At 51.8% G+C, this 18,570-nt stretch overlaps 1 protein-coding gene across 3 annotated transcripts in view; it reads right to left on the minus strand.

Moving 5' to 3' along the window:
- The window catches only part of SMOC1 (SPARC related modular calcium binding 1), a 151,242-nt gene that overhangs the window by 13,833 nt on the left and 118,839 nt on the right, over positions 1-18,570 (minus strand). For all 3 annotated transcript variants that reach the window (XM_040641718.1, XM_040641717.1, XM_040641720.1), the window contains exons 8-10: positions 3,974-4,166; positions 3,321-3,403; positions 1,476-1,581 (exon numbers count right to left, since the gene is read on the minus strand). In XM_040641718.1, the coding sequence (XP_040497652.1) occupies positions 1,476-1,581; positions 3,321-3,403; positions 3,974-4,166 (382 nt within the window). The remainder of the gene's footprint in view (positions 1-1,475; positions 1,582-3,320; positions 3,404-3,973; positions 4,167-18,570) is intronic.

Genomic DNA, 18,570 nt, shown 5'->3' on the forward strand with positions numbered 1-18,570 from the left:
GAGAGCGCACAGGCCCGTGGGGCGGCCGAGAGTCAGCGCACCGGACCCCGAGAGTGGCACCCAGGAGGAGGCAAGCTGGGCACTCACTTGGAAGGGACCTAACTTGGGGTTTCTGGACAGCCGCCCTCATCGGCCTCAGGACGCCGCACCACTGACAGCCCTGCCCCCTACGCTGGATGCTCACCCTGTGGTTGTGCCGCTCGCCAGCCAGGCGGCCACACCAGGCCCTTTACAGGCCTGGGAGCCTGGACCTGTCACCGTGCCTTGCTGACGGCAGCTCTGGCTCCGGGCAGATGTGTTGGGACTAGGGCCCCCTCCTTGGGAGCCTCGGAGCCCAGAGGCAGGCTGCCCAACCCTGTGGAGCCTGGGTACTTCCTCCACTGCTGTAGGAGCCCGAACCCCCTACACACACACACACACACACACACACACACCCTGTTGTGCCTCCCCTCTGGCTTCCCCTTTGTCCCTTCTGTCTCATCTGTTGCCACTCTCCTCTCCTCGTCACCCCGTCGTCCTCCCCAGCCCAGCCATCCTGGACTATGGATGTATCCTTCCTTGGAGCCACAGTATTCTTTCCCTTTTCCTGGGATGACTCTCCCTCTTTCACTGGCTAAATCCTACCCGTCCTTCAAAATTCAGCCCAGCTGTCACCTCCTCCAGGAAGCCTATCGGATTCCTCCAGACTGAGTTGGCAAATCTTCTCTGTTCTTCCACCTCATTTCTAGCACTTCACACAAGATTTGCAAGTATCTGCCCACAGCCTAGGGTGCCCACTAAGTGGCAGACTTTGAAGACACGAATAGGCCTCCCCTCCCTGCATTCCCAGTCCTTAGACCAGTGCTTGGCGTGCTGTGTCTGTTTACCAGGTGCCGAATGCATAGACGGGTGGGTGGCTGGATGGATGGATGGAAGAATTCGTGCTCCAACCACTGACCTAATGGGCCTGGCTCGTGAGTGCTGGGATGCTGGTCACGGTGCGGGCGTGCATTTCAGCCTCATGTCAGGACTGCCTCAGGCTGCATACCAGCTCCTGAACTAAGCCGGATTTGGATATGGCAATGTCCAATCCCACTGCCGGAGCCCTTGGGATTTTCAGGAAGCCAAAAAGGCACATGATTCCTCCCTTCCCAGAAGAGAAGAAAATCACCAAGTGCTCCTGTCCTCCCTCTCTGCTCCCATTACATACCCCTCCTCCTTCCTGCGACCAAGGACTCTCACCCCCGTGCATCCACTCCTGAGACTAAGGTGCTGGAAGTCTCCAGACACCCTGAATTTGCCTGTAATCAGGTAACTAAAAGGTAGAGACAAGCAATCCCCAAAGAGCAGGGAGAGAGGATGAGAAGATTTTGGGCAGAAGGTGGGACCGGCCCTTGTTCTGCCTAACCCCTCCCTGCTCTCCCGGCCTCCTGAAGCTTCTGAAAAGTCAGGGACCCACATCCCCCACTGGGCCTGAGTCCTGCTCACATTCTCACCTCCCACCTCCAGTAGGCGCTGCTGAGTTAATGGCCTGCACCATGTCAGTGGTGAGGGCATCGAGGAGGCTGGTGATAAATTCCATCTTCTTCCCTTCTGGACAGCCTGAAAGACAGAGTGAGAGTTAAAGGCAGCTGTCAGGTAAGTCATCAAGTAAACAGCTTCTTCAGCTGCCACCATTTCCCAAACCTCTCCAAGTCATTCCTGTCCAGCCAAATCCACTCTGAGAACTGTTTATTGTTCAGATGAGTCTCATAAACCCCCGCAGTTCCTCTACCCACAGCCCACAAGGGACCGTCACAACAAAGAGAAAATAATGCTTTCACTTTCCTTCCATTGCACGAATTTTTGCCGAGTATCAACTGAGGCACTGTGTCAAATGTTAGAGATCCGGTACACAGGGTCCCTCTCCTCCCAAGTTCGTAGTCTACTGGGAACTCTGGGAGAGTCTGACCCGATGGTCATGCTGCAGTGAGACGAACACTGCTCTCCCGGGAGCAGGTGCTGAGGGGGCACAAGGGACAGAGCCCCCCCCCCAGCAGTCAGTGTTGACTCAAGTCGCCCTACCCGTTTCTCTCTCCCAGAACCGTCTTCTTTCTTCACTTCTCTTCTCATGCAGCTTAGATGATGGTGATAAAACCTCCCTCCCTTTGTTTCTCGTTTGCTCCATTGCACTGTTCCAGCAAAACCCCAAGTCTCTCCCCCATGCACTAGTACTGCTAGTGTGAACAGCCGGGGGGGGGGGTGTCCCTGTAAATTCGTGACTACCAGCCCCAACTGCACCTTTGACCCCCGTTACCACAACCCTCCTCTCTGCGGCAAAACTCTTCCCTCCACAAACGCTGCAGGTCTGTGGTGAAAAGTCACCTTCTCCGAGAAGCCGGGGGCCCTGAAGCAGATTCTCCCTGCCCTTCTCATGGCTGCCTGCTCTTTCCCTTCACGGTACCTGTCATGGCTCTGTATACCGGCTTGGATTCATTTATTTGTACATTCTCCGTTTCCTCGGCTCTGGGGACCCCATGTAATTCTGATCACTTGATCAGCGCCCGGCACATCGCAGAAGCTCAGCTCACGGTTGTTGAGGGGATGACCGGAGGGAGGTCCCCTGGCCTCTACGACTCCAATCTCGGGACAGGGTGGTTTTTACAACCGGACTTTCAGGAAGGACCCTCTGCTTTCAGCGCTCAGGGTGGAGCCCTGATGGGGAGCAGGAAGATGGCCCAGCTCCCCTCAGCACTGATCCCAGCTTGTCCTTGCTAAAGACTACCGTGTTCCAAGCCACCAATATTTAGTACCCTTGTTGTCACTCTCTGGCAGAGCCGACTATAAGTAAGAGAAACCCATCACAGCGGCCAGTTGGGGGGCCCCCTGCCCGCGTGTCTTGCGTCACATCCCAGTAAGAGTCCTGTGCCACCGGGATGCTGGTGAATGCATCGCTCAGGACTGGCCGCGGATGCTGCCCATGCCCCCTCAGGACAGCCCCCCCCCTGAAAGCTATCCTCTCAGCCCCGGAACACGGTTCCAATCAGCCCAGGCCGGACAAAGGATTGCAGGATTGCAAGGACACGATTTTAACCTGTTGACTACATTTTGAAGATAAAAGCTAAGAGCAAGGAGGAGAAACGATATGCTCAAGGGCAGCACAGGAGTAATTAGGGACAAATCCCAGCCTAGACTCAGCTCCCAGGGCTCCTGTGAGGCCCCGCCCGCCCACCCCTACCCCCCATCCTGCAGAAGGGGAAGCAGAGCCCAGCTGAGCAGAGGACCGAGCTGTTTCCACACGACGGGATGTGGAAGAACAGGAAGAGATGAGAGCATCACCAAGGGGCAGCCTTGTCTCCCACCTGGCAGCTCTCTGTCCTTGAAGGGGTCATCCACCTCCACACTCTTGGCCCTGGCGTCGCTCTCACAACTGGGCATCACGTAGCTGGGAAGAGAGACACGGGGGTGGTGAGGAGGGGCCGGGAACTGAGCCCACTGGAGCCACTGCTCGCAGCAACCACCTGTTGCCAAGAAGCCTCAAACTCCTGGGACGGGCAGCAAGATATCTCCTGTGCTGTCCAGCAGCTGCCCGGCGATCCTGGTAGCAATGTTCCCACTAAGACATGTTCGGGCACGTCACTGTCATCACTCCAAGAGCGATCTCACCTTCTGTCTGCACGCAGGACCTCTGGGATCCAGAGAACCTACGGACTCTGGTAGGGCCTTAACCTCTCTGCCAGTGAAGTGAGGTTCCGAGGGGCCACCTACTTTTCCAAGGTCACCCAGCTAGGAAGGGACAGAACTGTGACCGGAACCCAGGATCCAGGTCTTTTCTACCAGAGCCTTATCTGCCCCTGAGCAGAAATGTTCTCCTAGTGCCTTGACTCCCACAGGGCCAAGCAAGCAGGGAAATGTGAGGCTAGCCTAACAGGAAGCTGCCGCTCCTGCCCCAGGGTCCATCTCAGGGACTGCACAGGCTCGGGGAAGGGGGGAGAGGACGGTTGGGAGGGCTTACCGCGTGGAGGTCCCGGGCAGCGGGCGCCCCGTATCCACCAGCACACACCAGCAGTAGCCAGTGGACTGGTGGCATTGCACAGGCTTGTAGAGCCCCCCGGGGGCACACTCCGGGATGACAATGCCCTCCCGGGGATTCTGCCTGGCCTCTTCCAGGGCACTCTGCCTCTCCTGGTCACACGAATGGACTTTCTCTGCAAGAGAAGAGGCAGCCTGGGGTGACTCTCACTCTCGTGGCTTATCATTGCTGCTTTCTGAGCAAGGATCCGGCCCAGTCCCAAGCAACGGCTGGCTGGTGAATCACCACGGAGGGCTGTGGCTCTCACACAGGCCCACGGTGGGGGTGGGGGGCTGCTGGCCCAGAAGCTCCCTGCAGCCTCTGGGCGGCCAGGGTTCATTAGCATTCACACCAGTACAAGCAGCCGGGGGCTGCAGAGCCGCTCCTTATCTGAAGGGCAGTTTGCCCTGGGGGTGGAATTTCCTGGCTGTTTGCAGAGTGTTCCTGCTGGTGCACGGTCTCCAGGCTCTGGGAGAGGTGGAGATGCAGGAGCCTGACCCCTGAGAGCTGACAGGCTGACGCAGGAAGGCCTGTGTGTGCGGACACTCTCCCAAGCCCAGACACGGCACGACAGAGCCATGGCTGCCAGCCTCGGGGGAGCAATGCCCAGCGCCCAAGAGGAGCAGAAACGGAGCCGAACCCCACTCCTTCCCAGGCTCCGACGGGGCTGGGCAAAGTAGGCTTGACAGGCCTGAGCCACTGACACAACGCTGCTCTATCCAGTGGGAGAGAGAGATGCCCACAGGAAAGTGTCTGCGCTCAGCAGCGGCGGGCAACACGTGAACACGTCTGAACAGCCAAACCTGGTTTCCCCGAGCCAGGCCCAGGCTGTGTGCAGTGCCCGTGCCAGGCCTGGCCAACTCGGGGGCCTCAGCCCCACAAGGCCCCTGACCTGAAAATTCCACCCAACGGTCTACCTGCCTGATTTCCCTTTCCTGTTTGGTGGCTGTTGCTGTGTTTTCGTTTGTCTTTTTGTTATTAAAAATAAACAGCATTGGGTTTCTTTTCTTGGTATAAAGAAAATTCCGAAAAACCGATAATCCTGCCGAAGTTAAACACTGCCTTCCCCAGACCTTTCCTTTTGCACACCCAACATGAAAATACACATGCACATATGTACTGGGTGGGATTGGTGGGGTTTTTTTTAACAGTTTTTTTCTTAAAGATTTTATTTATTTACTCGACAGATAGAGACAGCCAGCGAGAGAGGGAACATAGCGGGGGCAGTGGGAGAGGAAGAAGCAGGCTCCCAGCAGGGAGCCCGATGCGGGGCTCGATCCCAGGACCCTGGGACCACGCCCTGAGCCGAAGGCAGACGCTCAATGACTGGGCCACCCAGGCGCCCCGGTTTTGTGGGTTTTTTTACAATAAAAGGGACCACATCATAAACTTGCACTATTACGTTCTTTGGTCTATTTCTTTACTTTATTATATCTTTATTTCTTTCACGAACATGATTGCACAACTTTCCTCTTGAAGATGACAGGAATAGTCTTGGGCATCCCAGGAAATTTTAACAATGTGTTATAAAAATACCATTCTTTGAGCCGGCACGTCGGTATCAGCAACCTGCACACTCATGCTACTCACTGATTAGCACAAACGGTCAAAATAACAGCAACTCAGCTCTAAAGGAGCCAAACCTCTGAAACGACAGCCCCAGCAATGACCCACCAATGGGAAGTACAGATGCCCCAGCCAAGCAGGTGTGCACAGCGCGGCGACGCAGCCTGACGCTCTTAGGGAAAAGCCACGCGACAGGGCCAAGACTCCTGGTCTCACTCCCAGGAAAGACGTTGAAAAGCAACAGCCCAGTGATTCTCCTTGCCGGGGAGGGGACTGTTTCCTTAGGGGCATAAAAATATCTCAGGGTGAGGAGGCAGGTACGCGGAACACATCCACTATGAAAATATAACTTTGAATTTGGAAAATGAAAAAAAAAACTGTTTTTATCATGTAAATACAGGAAAACTAAACAATCTCCTTGGCTAGAGGAACAGGAGTTTACAACAGTTGGCAGACTTGAGACTAGGGATTCTGAACCCGATTAGAACAACCACCGGCAGAGCCTCTAGAGGCGGCTTGAGTAAGAGACAGACACTGAGGGGCTTATCATAGACATGAAGCCGGCTTGAAGACCCAGAATCTTGACGTGGGCCCCTGGCTGGGACGGAGCTACGGCCCCTTCCAGGGATGACGCAAGAGTTTTTCAATAGCTCCCCCAATCCCAATTTGGTTACCTTATTTCCCGACCTCATATTTCATGCCCTGAGAAAGGCGACAGAGGAGCGAAACCAAAGGAAAACAGCTTTTTACTGGCACCCCGTTCGTGGAAGCACCTCTGACAGAGGCTTTGAATTAAGATCCTCCAGGCCAACATTCTAAAGCCATAAATCAGCCTGAAAGCCAGAGGCACAGAGAGTGGGGGGAGCTTCCCCAGGGGCAGGGGGAACGATAACCTGACTTCACACCGTTGGGGATCCCGAAACTGCAGAAATGTGGAGGGCAGCCATCTAAGAGAAGGCAGCAACCCGTGGTTTGGGGGCTGTGGACAGACTTCTGGAAGTCCTTGAAGGCTGCTCGGAACTGTGTGCAGCCAGGTTCCACAGAGACGGCACGGAGCTCGATGGAGAGTAAAAACCACACGAGTGATAAAGCTTGCTCATTTGGAAAAATGGGGGCTGGTGTGGAATTAGAGAGAAGGCTAAGTGTAGGGTTATGGCTTGTTTGCGTGTTTCCTTATTACTTTAGGACAGGCCCTCAAAGTTCCAGAAGCCCCTCTAAGAAAGAGATAGAAGTTTATAATAGTATCACGAACCATTTGTGAATAATTCCCAGAGAATTTACCTTCCAACAGAGAGAGGATCTCCCTTAAGACCATCTTTATACTAGTAATAGTCAAAGCAAATATTCACTGAGTATGTGCCAGACAAAGGGCTCTGCTTGCTGAATCTCTCTGTCTCTCTGGCGGGGACACTGTTACTAGGCCCATTTTGTAGACAAAGACGCTGAGCTTTGGAAGGGTTCGTGAGTTTTCCCAAGTGCACTTAGCCAGAGAGAAGAGAGCTGAGACCCCAGTTAAGGGCTTCTGACAGTCGAGCCTGTCTGGCAAACTTTGAGACACAGGTTACTGCTTCGAATCGTTTGCTCTGGGAGAAAAACACATTTATTTTTAGCGTGAAGCTCTTCCTGGTCGGTCACTGTGCAGACTCCCCAAATGTGCCACACTCAAAACCAAGTGTGTAAATGCACGTACTTGCCCACAAACACAGCATAGCTTCTTCTGAACCAACGATTTTTCTCAGCCTAAACACACCACCACAATACATCTCATACCCGAGTATTTTTGCCTCTTTGCTTTGGAACTGAAAACTTAAAGCCCAGTTTGTCACTCACCTGTCATTAGAGAACACACAATGAATACGAATAGCTCACATCGATTGAAGTGCTTACCGTGGGCCAAGCTTGGTACCAGGCACTTGACTTGTATTAACTCACTTCAAGCTCATCCCACGCCTCGAGATAGATGCTATTATTACCCTCACTGAGCAGAGAAGGACCCAGGAACACAGGCTGGCTGCATGGTTTCCTCAAGGTCATACAACTAGGGAGTAGCAGAGTGGGGGTTCCAGCCCCGGGAGTCTGCTCCGGGCTAGGCTCCCCACCCCTCTTCCATACTATCTCTCACTGCCAGATGCTAGTCTGATTTTTAGTCTAATCCTAATTCTTCTTTTCCTTGGTGTGGCAAATAGTTAGAAAGCAGCTCCAGTGAATTGCATTCCCCGTATCCATGCCCTTGTGCAGATCCCTCCACCGACTTGCTTTGACCACTGCAAAGGGCAGACAGGGGTTACAGTGTCACTTCCAGGCCTAGACCTTTAGGGGCCTTGCAGCCTCACCTTTCACCTTCTTAGAAGCTGCCCTGAGAGCAGCACAGAAGGAAGCCAGGCCAGCCTACTGGAAGATGCCAGGCACACAGAAGAAAACAGCAGTCGCTCAGTCCACAGCCAGCACCAACTGCCGGAGGTGCGACCTTGGGCATCTTGGCCACTCCTGCCCCATGGGCCCTCCAGCTGGACGAGCCAGGAGTGAGTTCAGACGGAACCAGGCAAGGAAACGCCCAGCCAATCCACAGAAAAATGAGAAAGGATGAATTATTTTTGTTGTCAGCCGTTAAGTTTTGGGGTGGTTTGTTACATAGCAATAGAATGTGAAACACCTCAACTTGCTCAACTCCGTATTTACCAATTTACCGCCTGTGGAAGGACTTTGGTAACCCTCTCACACCCTTCAATCAATGGATCAATAATAGATCAATCAATTGATTATTCCTTCAGTCCTTCTCCAGAAGTCCTGCAAATACAAATCAGAATGTCCCAAGGGGCATAAACTCATTCCGTATCTGAGGACCCAGAAGCCAGCCCCATCCTTAGGGCCGCTGTCACCCTCTGCCCTTCTGGGTTCACCTCCCAAATGAAACCTTAAAATTCACAACTATCCATTCTCCAGGTACCAAGAAGTCACCGTGCACTAACATAAGACAAGGGGTCTACTTCAAGGGTCTCTTCCTGACCCTTGTTTCGGAGAGGGAGCTGCCCAGAAGGAGACGCTCACTGCTTTAGAACACTCAGTCTCTGTTTCAGAAACTTCAGAGCAGGATGACAACATCAGAAGGTCTGGCCTGATGTCCATGAGAAGGGCCAGGTCCATCTGCAACACTTGACAGGCCTAAGCCGCAGCAGAGAGGGGAGCAGTCAGGGCTGTCCAGGGGGTGTGCGGATACATGACCACACACTCTCACACACTCACGTGCCCCACCCCACACCCCAATGCCAGGATGGTACGAAAGAGAGGCGGGAGCCAGGTCACTCCTCACCTGGCAATGGGGGCTTTGAATTTCACTGACAAACCTCTGGCTGCCTGAGAGAAGAAATACAACAGAATAGTGTCCTGTGGAAGAAATGAGGACACAGGCCAGCCCCTGCCACCAGAAAACACAGCCCTCTCTGCCGTCACTTCCTCTAACACCAGAGCAAAGCAGGCCTGAAACGGGGCGGGAACAGTGGTGAGGGGGTCAGGGGAGGGAAAGACATGGCTGAACCAGACAAACCTAAACCCTGTCTGCGGGCCCAGGGCATGGGTTCTCATGTGTCCGGCCAAGACAGGATAAGCATGGAGAACAGCTCTGTCTGCTATGGCGAGCCCCTGCCTCCATGCCTCTCCATTCCTCGTGGTAATTAGGAGCAAAGGAGAGCGTGGTCAACCTAAATCCTCGGCTAATCCCCAGTCCTGATTTTAGCCCAGAGTTTATCCTTTTGTCCTGGGAACTTTTTCTCCTTTACCATTTTTTTCTCTTTTTTTCTTCTTTACTTTTTTCTTTTTTAAACAAAAATGGCCAACAAACATAAACATTAGAAGATTCGAGTTTCAGGTCCTTGGGCTGGTCTTTCTTTCTGGTTGCTGCCTTCCAAAAGGAGAGCTGCTAGAAGACGGAATGGAGAGAAAACCTGAGACACTGGCTGACTCGAGTCAGCAGGTATCTGTGGGCCAGTCACACTGTGAACTCTGCGGAGAAAGAGCAGGGGAGCCTCATGATGATGGAGGCAGTGGAGGGGGGAAGGCAGCAGTCAGAGCAGGTCAGTAGCAATCAGGGTTCTCCAGAGTGACAGAACCAATAAAAGACTACCTCTACATCTATACCCAGACCCCTAGATCTGTCTATATCTAGATCTCAATCTCTCTATTCATATAAATATATTCACATATATAAAAATGAATATGAATATATATTCCTGGAGAATATTGCATATATATATATCAATAGAGAGAGAAAGAGGTATTTATTTTAAGGAATTGGCTCACATGATCACGGGGCCGGCAAGTGTGAAATTTGCTGGGCAGGCTGGCAGGCTAGAAATTCAAGTAGGAGTAATGGTGCAATCTTGAGTCCAAAATCAATAGGTCAGGCCAGCAGGCTGGGAACTCAGGCAGGATTTCTATGTTACAGCCTGGAGGCAGAATTCCTCCTTCAGGAAATCTCGGTTTTTGCTTTGAAGGCCTTCAACTGATTTGGACAATGCCCACCCATGTTATGGAGGGTCATCTGCTTTACTTAAGGTCAACTGATTGCAAATGTTAATCTCATGTAAAAAATACCTTTGCAGCAATATCTAGACTAGTGTAGAAACTAGTCGACTGGTGTAGAAACTGGGCACCGTAGCCTAGCCAAGTTCACACATGAAATGAACCATCACAAGGTCCGGATGAAAAATGAGAGCAAGAAAAAAACCCCAGTCTTACAGAAAATCATACACAGAAGAACCAAGAGGCGTCATGGGCCATAGAAACGTGCACTGGGAAGGTTCCTTGATGAATGATGCAACATTCCTGGAGAAAGAACTAGAAGCTCTCCTCCCATTGGAGGTACAGTTAGTAACTAGGGGCAGCTGCTAAGGCCATCCTGACTGAGAGTTGCTTCTATGACAGAAAAGGAAGCAGGAAGCTGATAGAATGGAGGACAGTGGGCTGAGAGAGGAGGGTGCCCCTGGAGTCTCAGACATGACACGGGATCCTGAGTGACCCACGAGATTAGGGCTCACAGGATGCAGAGGCGGCCAGGGGCCTTGGTGGACACAATTTCTCAGACAATCTGCTACTGGGCATGGGCTGGCACCATGTCAGCCTCTGGAGAGGTCACAAAAGTTCTGTAAGACACCATAAGAAGAAAGAACTAGCCCTGAGATAACCTAGCCTCACTTCAGGCCTTCCTCTGTCCCTGGAGCTTTCCCTGAGGGCCCCAACCTATAGCGAAGTCTCCCTCTACTGAGTTTAGGACTGAGAATCTGCTCCCCTCGAGGAGCCCTCACCCTTGGGACTGCGCCTTGTCTGGACAGTAGGTTCCCAAGAACGAGGACTCTACGGCACCCTTCTTCTTCCTCCCCAGCTCCCACCCCTGGCCCCTGGCTCCTTATTCATAGCAGAACCATGGAGTCTCTATTTAAAGGATACAGAAAGAGTATTTAGTCCAAGAACCCCTCTATTGCTTGAATCCCTGCTATGTGCCATCTCCAGCCGCAGAATTCTGTTCTAGCCTGACATTTCAGACACGGGGCCACCCACCGCTGAGTAAATGCCCAACCGTGGGGCTGAGACCACAGCGGCTGAGAAAAGAATATCTATCCCCTTGACTCATCCTGGAAAATGCTACACTCCACCCTCAGACTATCAAGCACTGGATTTTCTTAGGGGAAAAAAATCAGTAAAAGGTGACCCGCCTGGAAAGCGAGAGAAGCTTATTTATGTTTCGCTGCAAAAGGAATCGTCCACCAGGCCAAGAACATTAAGGAAAACACTAGCGTTGTGTCGCCCACAATTAGCCTGAAACCCCTTCCAATACCACACGCCTACCTAGCCTCTTATCAAAAATGAATGCAATGCTGAATGATACCCAAAATAACAACCCATGTGTTTAAAAACAACCTTTCCGAAATCACAACTTGAAATTCCAGCGGCAGAAGAACTCCCGCGGCCCGGGGCCTCCGGGTCCCCTGAATCAGCTTGTGAGGGTGGCAGTCGTCTATACCCGCCGCGGGCTCGGAACGGAGACTCTGGCCGCGGAGGGGACCGCAGACACAAGAGGAGGGACAGGTAGGACCAGGCCCGAAGGCAGGGACTTTCCTGGTTTTGAAGGGCCAGAGAGGTGGTCTCCAGGGGAGGCCGTGCTGCTGGAGCCCACGATGTTCAGCAGTGATTTATGAAACGTCGCCGAGCAGGCCCTTTGTTTACTTAGCCACACAGGGTTTTAGCACCTATGGTTTCAAGCCAACTATGTGAAGAGGTTATTTTTCTTACTTGTGGACTTTGCACTTTTTCACAGGAGGGGCCAAGTGGCCCCCGGAGGACCATTTTTCCAAGCACCATGTGCTGGCCTGGCTCTGCCCTGCCACCATGGGCCCTCCGTCACACCCAGAGGGGAGCTGCCCCTCGGCCATCGCCGATTCCCGAGCCGGAGTCATCTAGGGACTGCGAGAGCCCCCGAGAGACGAGGGGAATGCACAGAACCGTTGCTCAGAGCTCCCTTCAGATCTGAGGACAGACAACAGGCCTAGAAAAGGAAAGGCCCAGAAGAGAGGCCCTGCCGGGTCGGAGAAGAAACAGCCTCACGGACAAACAGAATGGAGTCAACCCCTGAAACCGTGCTCAGGTGCGTAGCAGGCAGAGGTGGGGGTGGGGAGAACAGAAACAGAATATGCACCAATTTACAACAGTCACCTCTTCCACGGGGATGGGCTCTCCCAGCTCTTTAATCGAAAGGCCCTCTCCCCCAGTGGGTGGGCAGCTAAATGAAGTGAAAATTATACCATCACCCAGTCTTAACCTACAGAGGGACTAGACCACTGGAGGAGGCTGGCCTCTGGAGGAGGTTACCCCTTCTGATGCACTAACTGGCCAAGAGACGCTCTCACCCCTGGCCCAGAATAGGTGAGGACGGCAGCAAGGCTCAGTGGGACGGCTGTTCCCAAATGCCAGAGGGAACTCGGGGCAGTCAGAGGCGCAGGAGTGGGGGTGGCGTGCGGACACCTGGGCTTTGTTGGCAAGGCTGAAAGCAAGAGTAAGGGCCTAGCACTCCCACTCTGGCACACTCCGCCTCAGGGCCTGGCACAGGGAAGGCTCTGTGGCTGTTCCATGGAAGTCAACAACAGCTGGAGTAGAGGCCATACAGCATGGTGGCCAAGAGCATGGGCTTTGGGGTCAGACGGATCAGCCTCTACCATGCGTTAGCTCTGTGACCTTGGCAGTTTCCTTCAGCTCCTTAAGTCCCAGGCTCCTTACCTGTAAAAGCAGGGTAATGATAGCACACACCCCATAGCGTCCCTGGAGGATTAAAATGAAGAACTAGCGGTGAAGCATTCAACCTGGCCCCAGAGTCAGTTGATAAATGGTCTAAGGTCTTAGTGGGTCTAAGGTAGCAGTGTCCTCAGCAACTGTGGCATGAACCTGGGCTTCCTGACCCATCCCCGCGGATAGCTAGTCTCCTCGGTTGGACTGCAGGGATGACTCAAGGGTGGGTAGCGGGCTCAGTCTGCTCCCAGTGCAGGCGATACAGAGGCACGGTGCCTGTAGGCAAACTGAACAAATAATAATGTGACTAAGAATCAGGCTGGTGATGGGTAGTAAGGAGGGCACGTATTGCATGGTGCACTGGGTGTTATATGCAACTAATGAATCATCGAACTTTACATCAAAAAAAAAAAAAAAAAGAATCAGTCTACTTTCTATGATCACCGTGCCGGCAACTCAAAACAAGATCGGTGATAGAACATTTCTCTGCACTGGAGTGGACGTCACCTCTGCCCCCTTCCTTTGGCACACCGGGGTTCAACAGCCAGCTCCTTCCTTAGACATTCCTTGCATTTCTTCCCCTTCGCACCAGGTAGAGGCCTTGGCACATAGCAGTTGTTGATGGGCCTGGGACCCTGGACAAGGCCCTTGACTAGCCTGGGCTCTTTTCTATCATTGAAAACGAAGTGTTGGTACTAGATGATAGGCTCTCGAGGCCTACATCCTTACAATTATGCAGCATCGGGCGTGCTCCCCCACAACTCAGGGTCCTGATCCAAACTCCGCCTCTCCCATCCCAAACTCCACCTTTCACGTCCCGGAACCCAAGCACCAGGAAGGGGTTAAGTGAGGGGCAAGGCGGTTGGTTTCAGGTTCTCCTCTGTGCCTCTCGACCCCTTGGAGTCTCGCTGAGGCTCAGAGGCCCCATCTTCAGAACAAAAGTCACCAGGCCCGTCCCACATCCCCGACGCTGGCTGAGGGCACCTACTCACAGGGGTGTTTGCAGTCGGCTCTGTAAATAGGGCGTGCTGCTGGGACAAAATGTCGTGGGTGAGGACGTGGAAGGGAAAATTACAAACCAACCAGCCTGTCTAAATAATTTCTCTCTGCAGAACCTAAAATGACCAGGCACGGTTCGCCATTGTTGGAAGCACTGACCTCTGCCTTCCCACACAGAAGAAACTGAGGAGTGGAGGAAAACAAGATATAAATTCTACAGAAGATATTTCTTCGAGGATGGATCGTCCCAATATAGCATATAGGCGCTTTTTTTTTAACTTTTCCCCCAAAGCATCACTGACTCACATCCCCTCAAATTCTAGAAAAGGCTCCATCTCTCCTGCCTCATGCCATGAAGTGAGCTCATGTGACCCCTCCACCAAAAAGAACGTGAAATGCTTCCCCGTGGTTTTGCAATGACCAGTACTGAGAAGTGGCAAGCTGTCTTCTTTCTAGTTTTGCCCAGTAACTTCATTGACCTTGTCTGACAAGCTCTGTCCTTTAAGGACCAGAGCTAGCAAATAAAAATTCAGGCAAGAAGGAAGGAGGGAGAACATACCGGGGCGGGGGTTGGGGGGATGGAAAAGATAGTTTTTAATTTGTCAAATAAAGTATCATAACTTCATTCTTCACCTCCGAAAACACTTCTGTGTGAGTGTGTTTATAAGATATATACCCTGCATTCTTACAAAGCCATTTTACAAATAAACACAGAATGAGAATCCTCAGAGCAGAGACCATAGTTGACTTCTAACAAACTGCAAGGAGCCAATTCCAGTACCTCAGCAGGACCTTTAGTTTCAGGTTTTAGTAGCAGAGGCCAAAAGAAAATGCCAAGACACATAGTTTTGCTATCAACACCAAAAAGCGTACAAACTCACCTACTGAAAAAAAGCCTTTGCTGTTCAAGCAAGGCCCAGGGGCTGATCATACTCTCACCTCACCTCGCCCCACCACTACTCCCCGATGTCCGAAGCAGATGCGGTCCGGTGAAGGAGCAAGACAATTGGGAAAGTTAATTTTATTTTATTTTATTTTATTTATTTATTTATTTTTAAAGATTTTATTTATTCAACAGACATAGAGACAGCCAGCGAGAGAGGGAACACAAGCAGGGGGAGTGGGAGAGGAAGAAGCAGGCTCATAGCAGAGGAGCCTGATGTGGGGCTCGATCCCATAACGCGGGGATCACGCCCTGAGCCGAAGGCAGACGCTCAACCGCTGTGCCACCCAGGCGCCCCGGGAAAGTTAATTTTAAAACAAAGAGAAAATGGACTGTGGGGCTGGGCTCTCTGGGACCTCCAAATGCGTGTATGGCTCATCTCTGCAAAGGGAAAACTTGAGAAAGGCCTTTGTTGCTACAGAGAAAGCCATAGGGATGACCACCCTTCCCTGTCCCCAGCTCCATTCTCCTAGCCATGACTGACCAAGACACCTGCAGAAGATAGATGCGCAGGCGTCCAGAAGGCCAGTTATAGAAATAAACATCAAGGGTTTGTTTTTATACAGATATTTTAAATGCTCGCAAGCCCAGACCCGTCCTCGGCTGCTAACGTTAGCGGATTACTCATTCTTCCTTCCAATCACGTCATGTGCGAGGTTCCAGGTGGCTGTGGGGTATTTGCTTACAACGGCTACCGCTGGTTTCCCTGAGAGCTGTTTATTTTTCCAGGCCTCAGGTCATTACATCACCCCGCGGTTTCTGGGCAGGCCAAGAGTGCTGGTTTGGGGGCTGGGGGATCCGGCCAGGAGGTGCCGTTGCCTCAGTGACCCCACATCCCAGTCATAGCAGCTGTCCGGGCAGAAGCTTCCCTGGTGAGGAAGGAGCAGTCCGAATGCAGCCAAGGGCCCCGAGAGGAGCAGGGCTCTGACGCCAGCAGGTGGGAGCAGGGGTGCTGCAAACGGCTTACCGGCCACACGGATGCTGAGTTAGGCAAACGCTCCCACGTGCGAGGAGACGGGGCTGTTTCCATGGCAAAACTTACAAGAAATGCATTTCCACTTTGTATCCCTGCTGACGGCTCTGTCTCGGGGAAACGGAGTTCCCACAAGCTGCCGCATTCACTGATGCCCGGAAGGAAGCTCTGCCTGGCAAAGAGGCAAGGGAGGAAAAGCAAGTCCTTTTGGATTTCACCCCAGGTTCTAGGGCCAGGTTCTAGGGCCTTCTCAAACTCCCAGATCAGATCATGAAAGAAGTTAACGAGGAAAGGTGGAAGGAAAGGAAAGAAAGAGACAGGAAAGGAAGACGAGAAGTCCAAGGACCCCACCAATGGCTCCAAGAGGTAGCCAGCCACGCGGGGGCAGAGGGCAAGGGCCTACGTGCCTTGACAGTGTCACTGTGCTGTTCCAAGAGAGGAGTTAAGGCCCACACGACCATATTTCCTGAGAGTATTTTCCCAGACAAGAAAGCACAGAATTCTGTCGTACAGGAAAAAAAAGAGAGAGAGAGAGAGAGAGACTTTTATAAATCACAGCTGTAGGAGAGTGTCTGCACATAGTAAAATTAGAAGCAGTGGGACATGGAACATGGGACGGAGAATGAGACAAAGCCTAGTTTTCGCCATTTCTTTAATCTCTTTGCTGTCTTCTATAAAATGTAGATGATTAAAAAGATTTTTAAACTCTAGTTATATTAAGAAATGCCTTGGTAGCCAGCCTCTGATCCCAAAAACTCAGCAAGAGTTCTTATTTGGTCCTAAAAGCAGAACAGAGTCTCTGGCCAACACTCGTATGTGAGAGGATGGCTGCTGTCAAGTTCTAGGGTGTCGGCTGGCCAGGTACACCCGTCTTCCTGAATGCAAGAGAGCTCCTGGTGCAACAGAGACCAGAATCAGAGACAGGAGTCCAAAGGGGCAAACCCACCAACGCCGAGGCTGCCAAGTCCTCAAAAGGCAACACTGACCATGGGGAACCTAAGACAAAGCCTTCAAAACAAGGATCAACACCTCCAGGAGGAGAGAAGGAGACAGGATAAGTCTGCAGGCATATGTGTCATGTTATTGCAAAGCTTCGGCTGCCCAGTGGAACCCTTCCAACATCAACAGTCCCCAGGCCAGAAAACAAACCTGGCGTCACAGGGTCTGAGTGTGAAAGAAGGATGTTTGGGGTGTAGAAGGAACTGGGATGGCCTTCTTGCCTCTAAGAGAGTGGGAAGAGCTCTCGCCTAGACTGGCTTCTGAGTCCCCCTTCACCCTCCCCATGGGTGGGGGCTGAAGTTCACCTCACCCAGGATGTCCTGGTAAACTCTAATGGGAAACTGCCTCGGGGGCTTGACCCAGAGGCTCCAGTCCATACCAGAGCCAACTGCCTAGACATGAGTTATCACTAAAGTGCTATCTGACTTCTCATCAAACGAAATGAGATAACGTGAAGAGTGCTTGGCACAAGATATAAAGATATTCCATCAAGAGTAGCCATTATTTTTTAAATCATTCATGATATACCTACTCTGCGTTAGGCATTTCATATACATTGTTGAATCCTCAGAAAAGCCCTGCAAGGCACTAAGAACTTTGTTTCACAGATAATGAACTTTCTCAAGGTCACTTAGCCTCTCACGGGAAGCTGGCACTGGAAGCCAGGTCTATTGGATTGTCTGATACCAAAGCCCATGCTGATGCCATTATGAGGTTCACCACTTCCATATACAGATGATTCCTTACTCCTGCCCACAAAAGCCAGACCGCAGGAAGCTTCCCTGGCATCCCATTTGTGAGAACATACACCAGAACAGAATGTTGAAGCTTGGCCAAGATTCATGTTAGATGGAGCAGGGCCACGTGAGCTGCCCAGAGTTCCTGAGCTGATGATGCAGGCTTCCCTGGGCATGTCGGGAAATATCTCAGGAGGCATGGCCCTTACTTCTGCTTGGTCTATGAGAGGGGCCAGAAACCAGGAGAAACACACCCCCATGCACACATTCCCATCCAAATGCTTCAATTTCAGTCCCAGCAAACTGCCTTCGGTAAGGGGTCAGATAGTAAACATCTTAGGTTTTGCAGGCCGGACAGCCTCTGTCACAACTATTCAACTCTACTATTGCAGCTCCAAACCAGCCATAGACGATATGTAAATAAATGGGTGTGACTGTATTTCAATAAAATTTTATTTGTATGAACAGGCAGATGGCCATTTGCCAATCCCTGCCTAAATGCCTTTGTGACATCATGTCTTTTACATGTAATTCCATCAGAAGGATCAGCAGGTACTCAGTATTACCACTAGATCATGATGGAGAAAGTCCTCAGTTTATTAGAAAATGCCTAAGTATCGATCTCTGATAATTATTGCTGGTCTCAGTTTCTCCCAAGGAAGCTTTAGCTCTTCCTCAACTATCCTGTTCTATACACTAACCTTCCAGACATAACGGGCCAACCAGGAAAAAAATGAAGGTGGCTGGGTCACGCCAACAAAAGGCAGGCAGTTGTATCTGCCTGGAAACCATTTCTCAATAAGATCCGATACACCCAGTTGGCAACTACACAGGGCGAGTAGGAATGGAAAGCCGGGGCACCTGGGTGGCACAGTGGTTAAGCGTCTGCCTTCGGCTCAGGGCGTGATTCCGGCGTTCTGGGATCGAGCCCTGCATCGGGCTCCTCCGCTATGAGCCTGCTTCTTCCTCTCCCACTCCCCCTGCTTGTGTTCCCTCTCTCGCTGGCTGTCTCTATCTCTGTCAAATAAATAAATAAAATCTTAAAAAA

This window comes from Ursus maritimus, unplaced genomic scaffold (genome assembly GCF_017311325.1).
Source record: "Ursus maritimus isolate PB19 unplaced genomic scaffold, ASM1731132v1 scaffold_25, whole genome shotgun sequence".
Taxonomy (NCBI): Eukaryota; Metazoa; Chordata; class Mammalia; order Carnivora; family Ursidae; genus Ursus; species Ursus maritimus.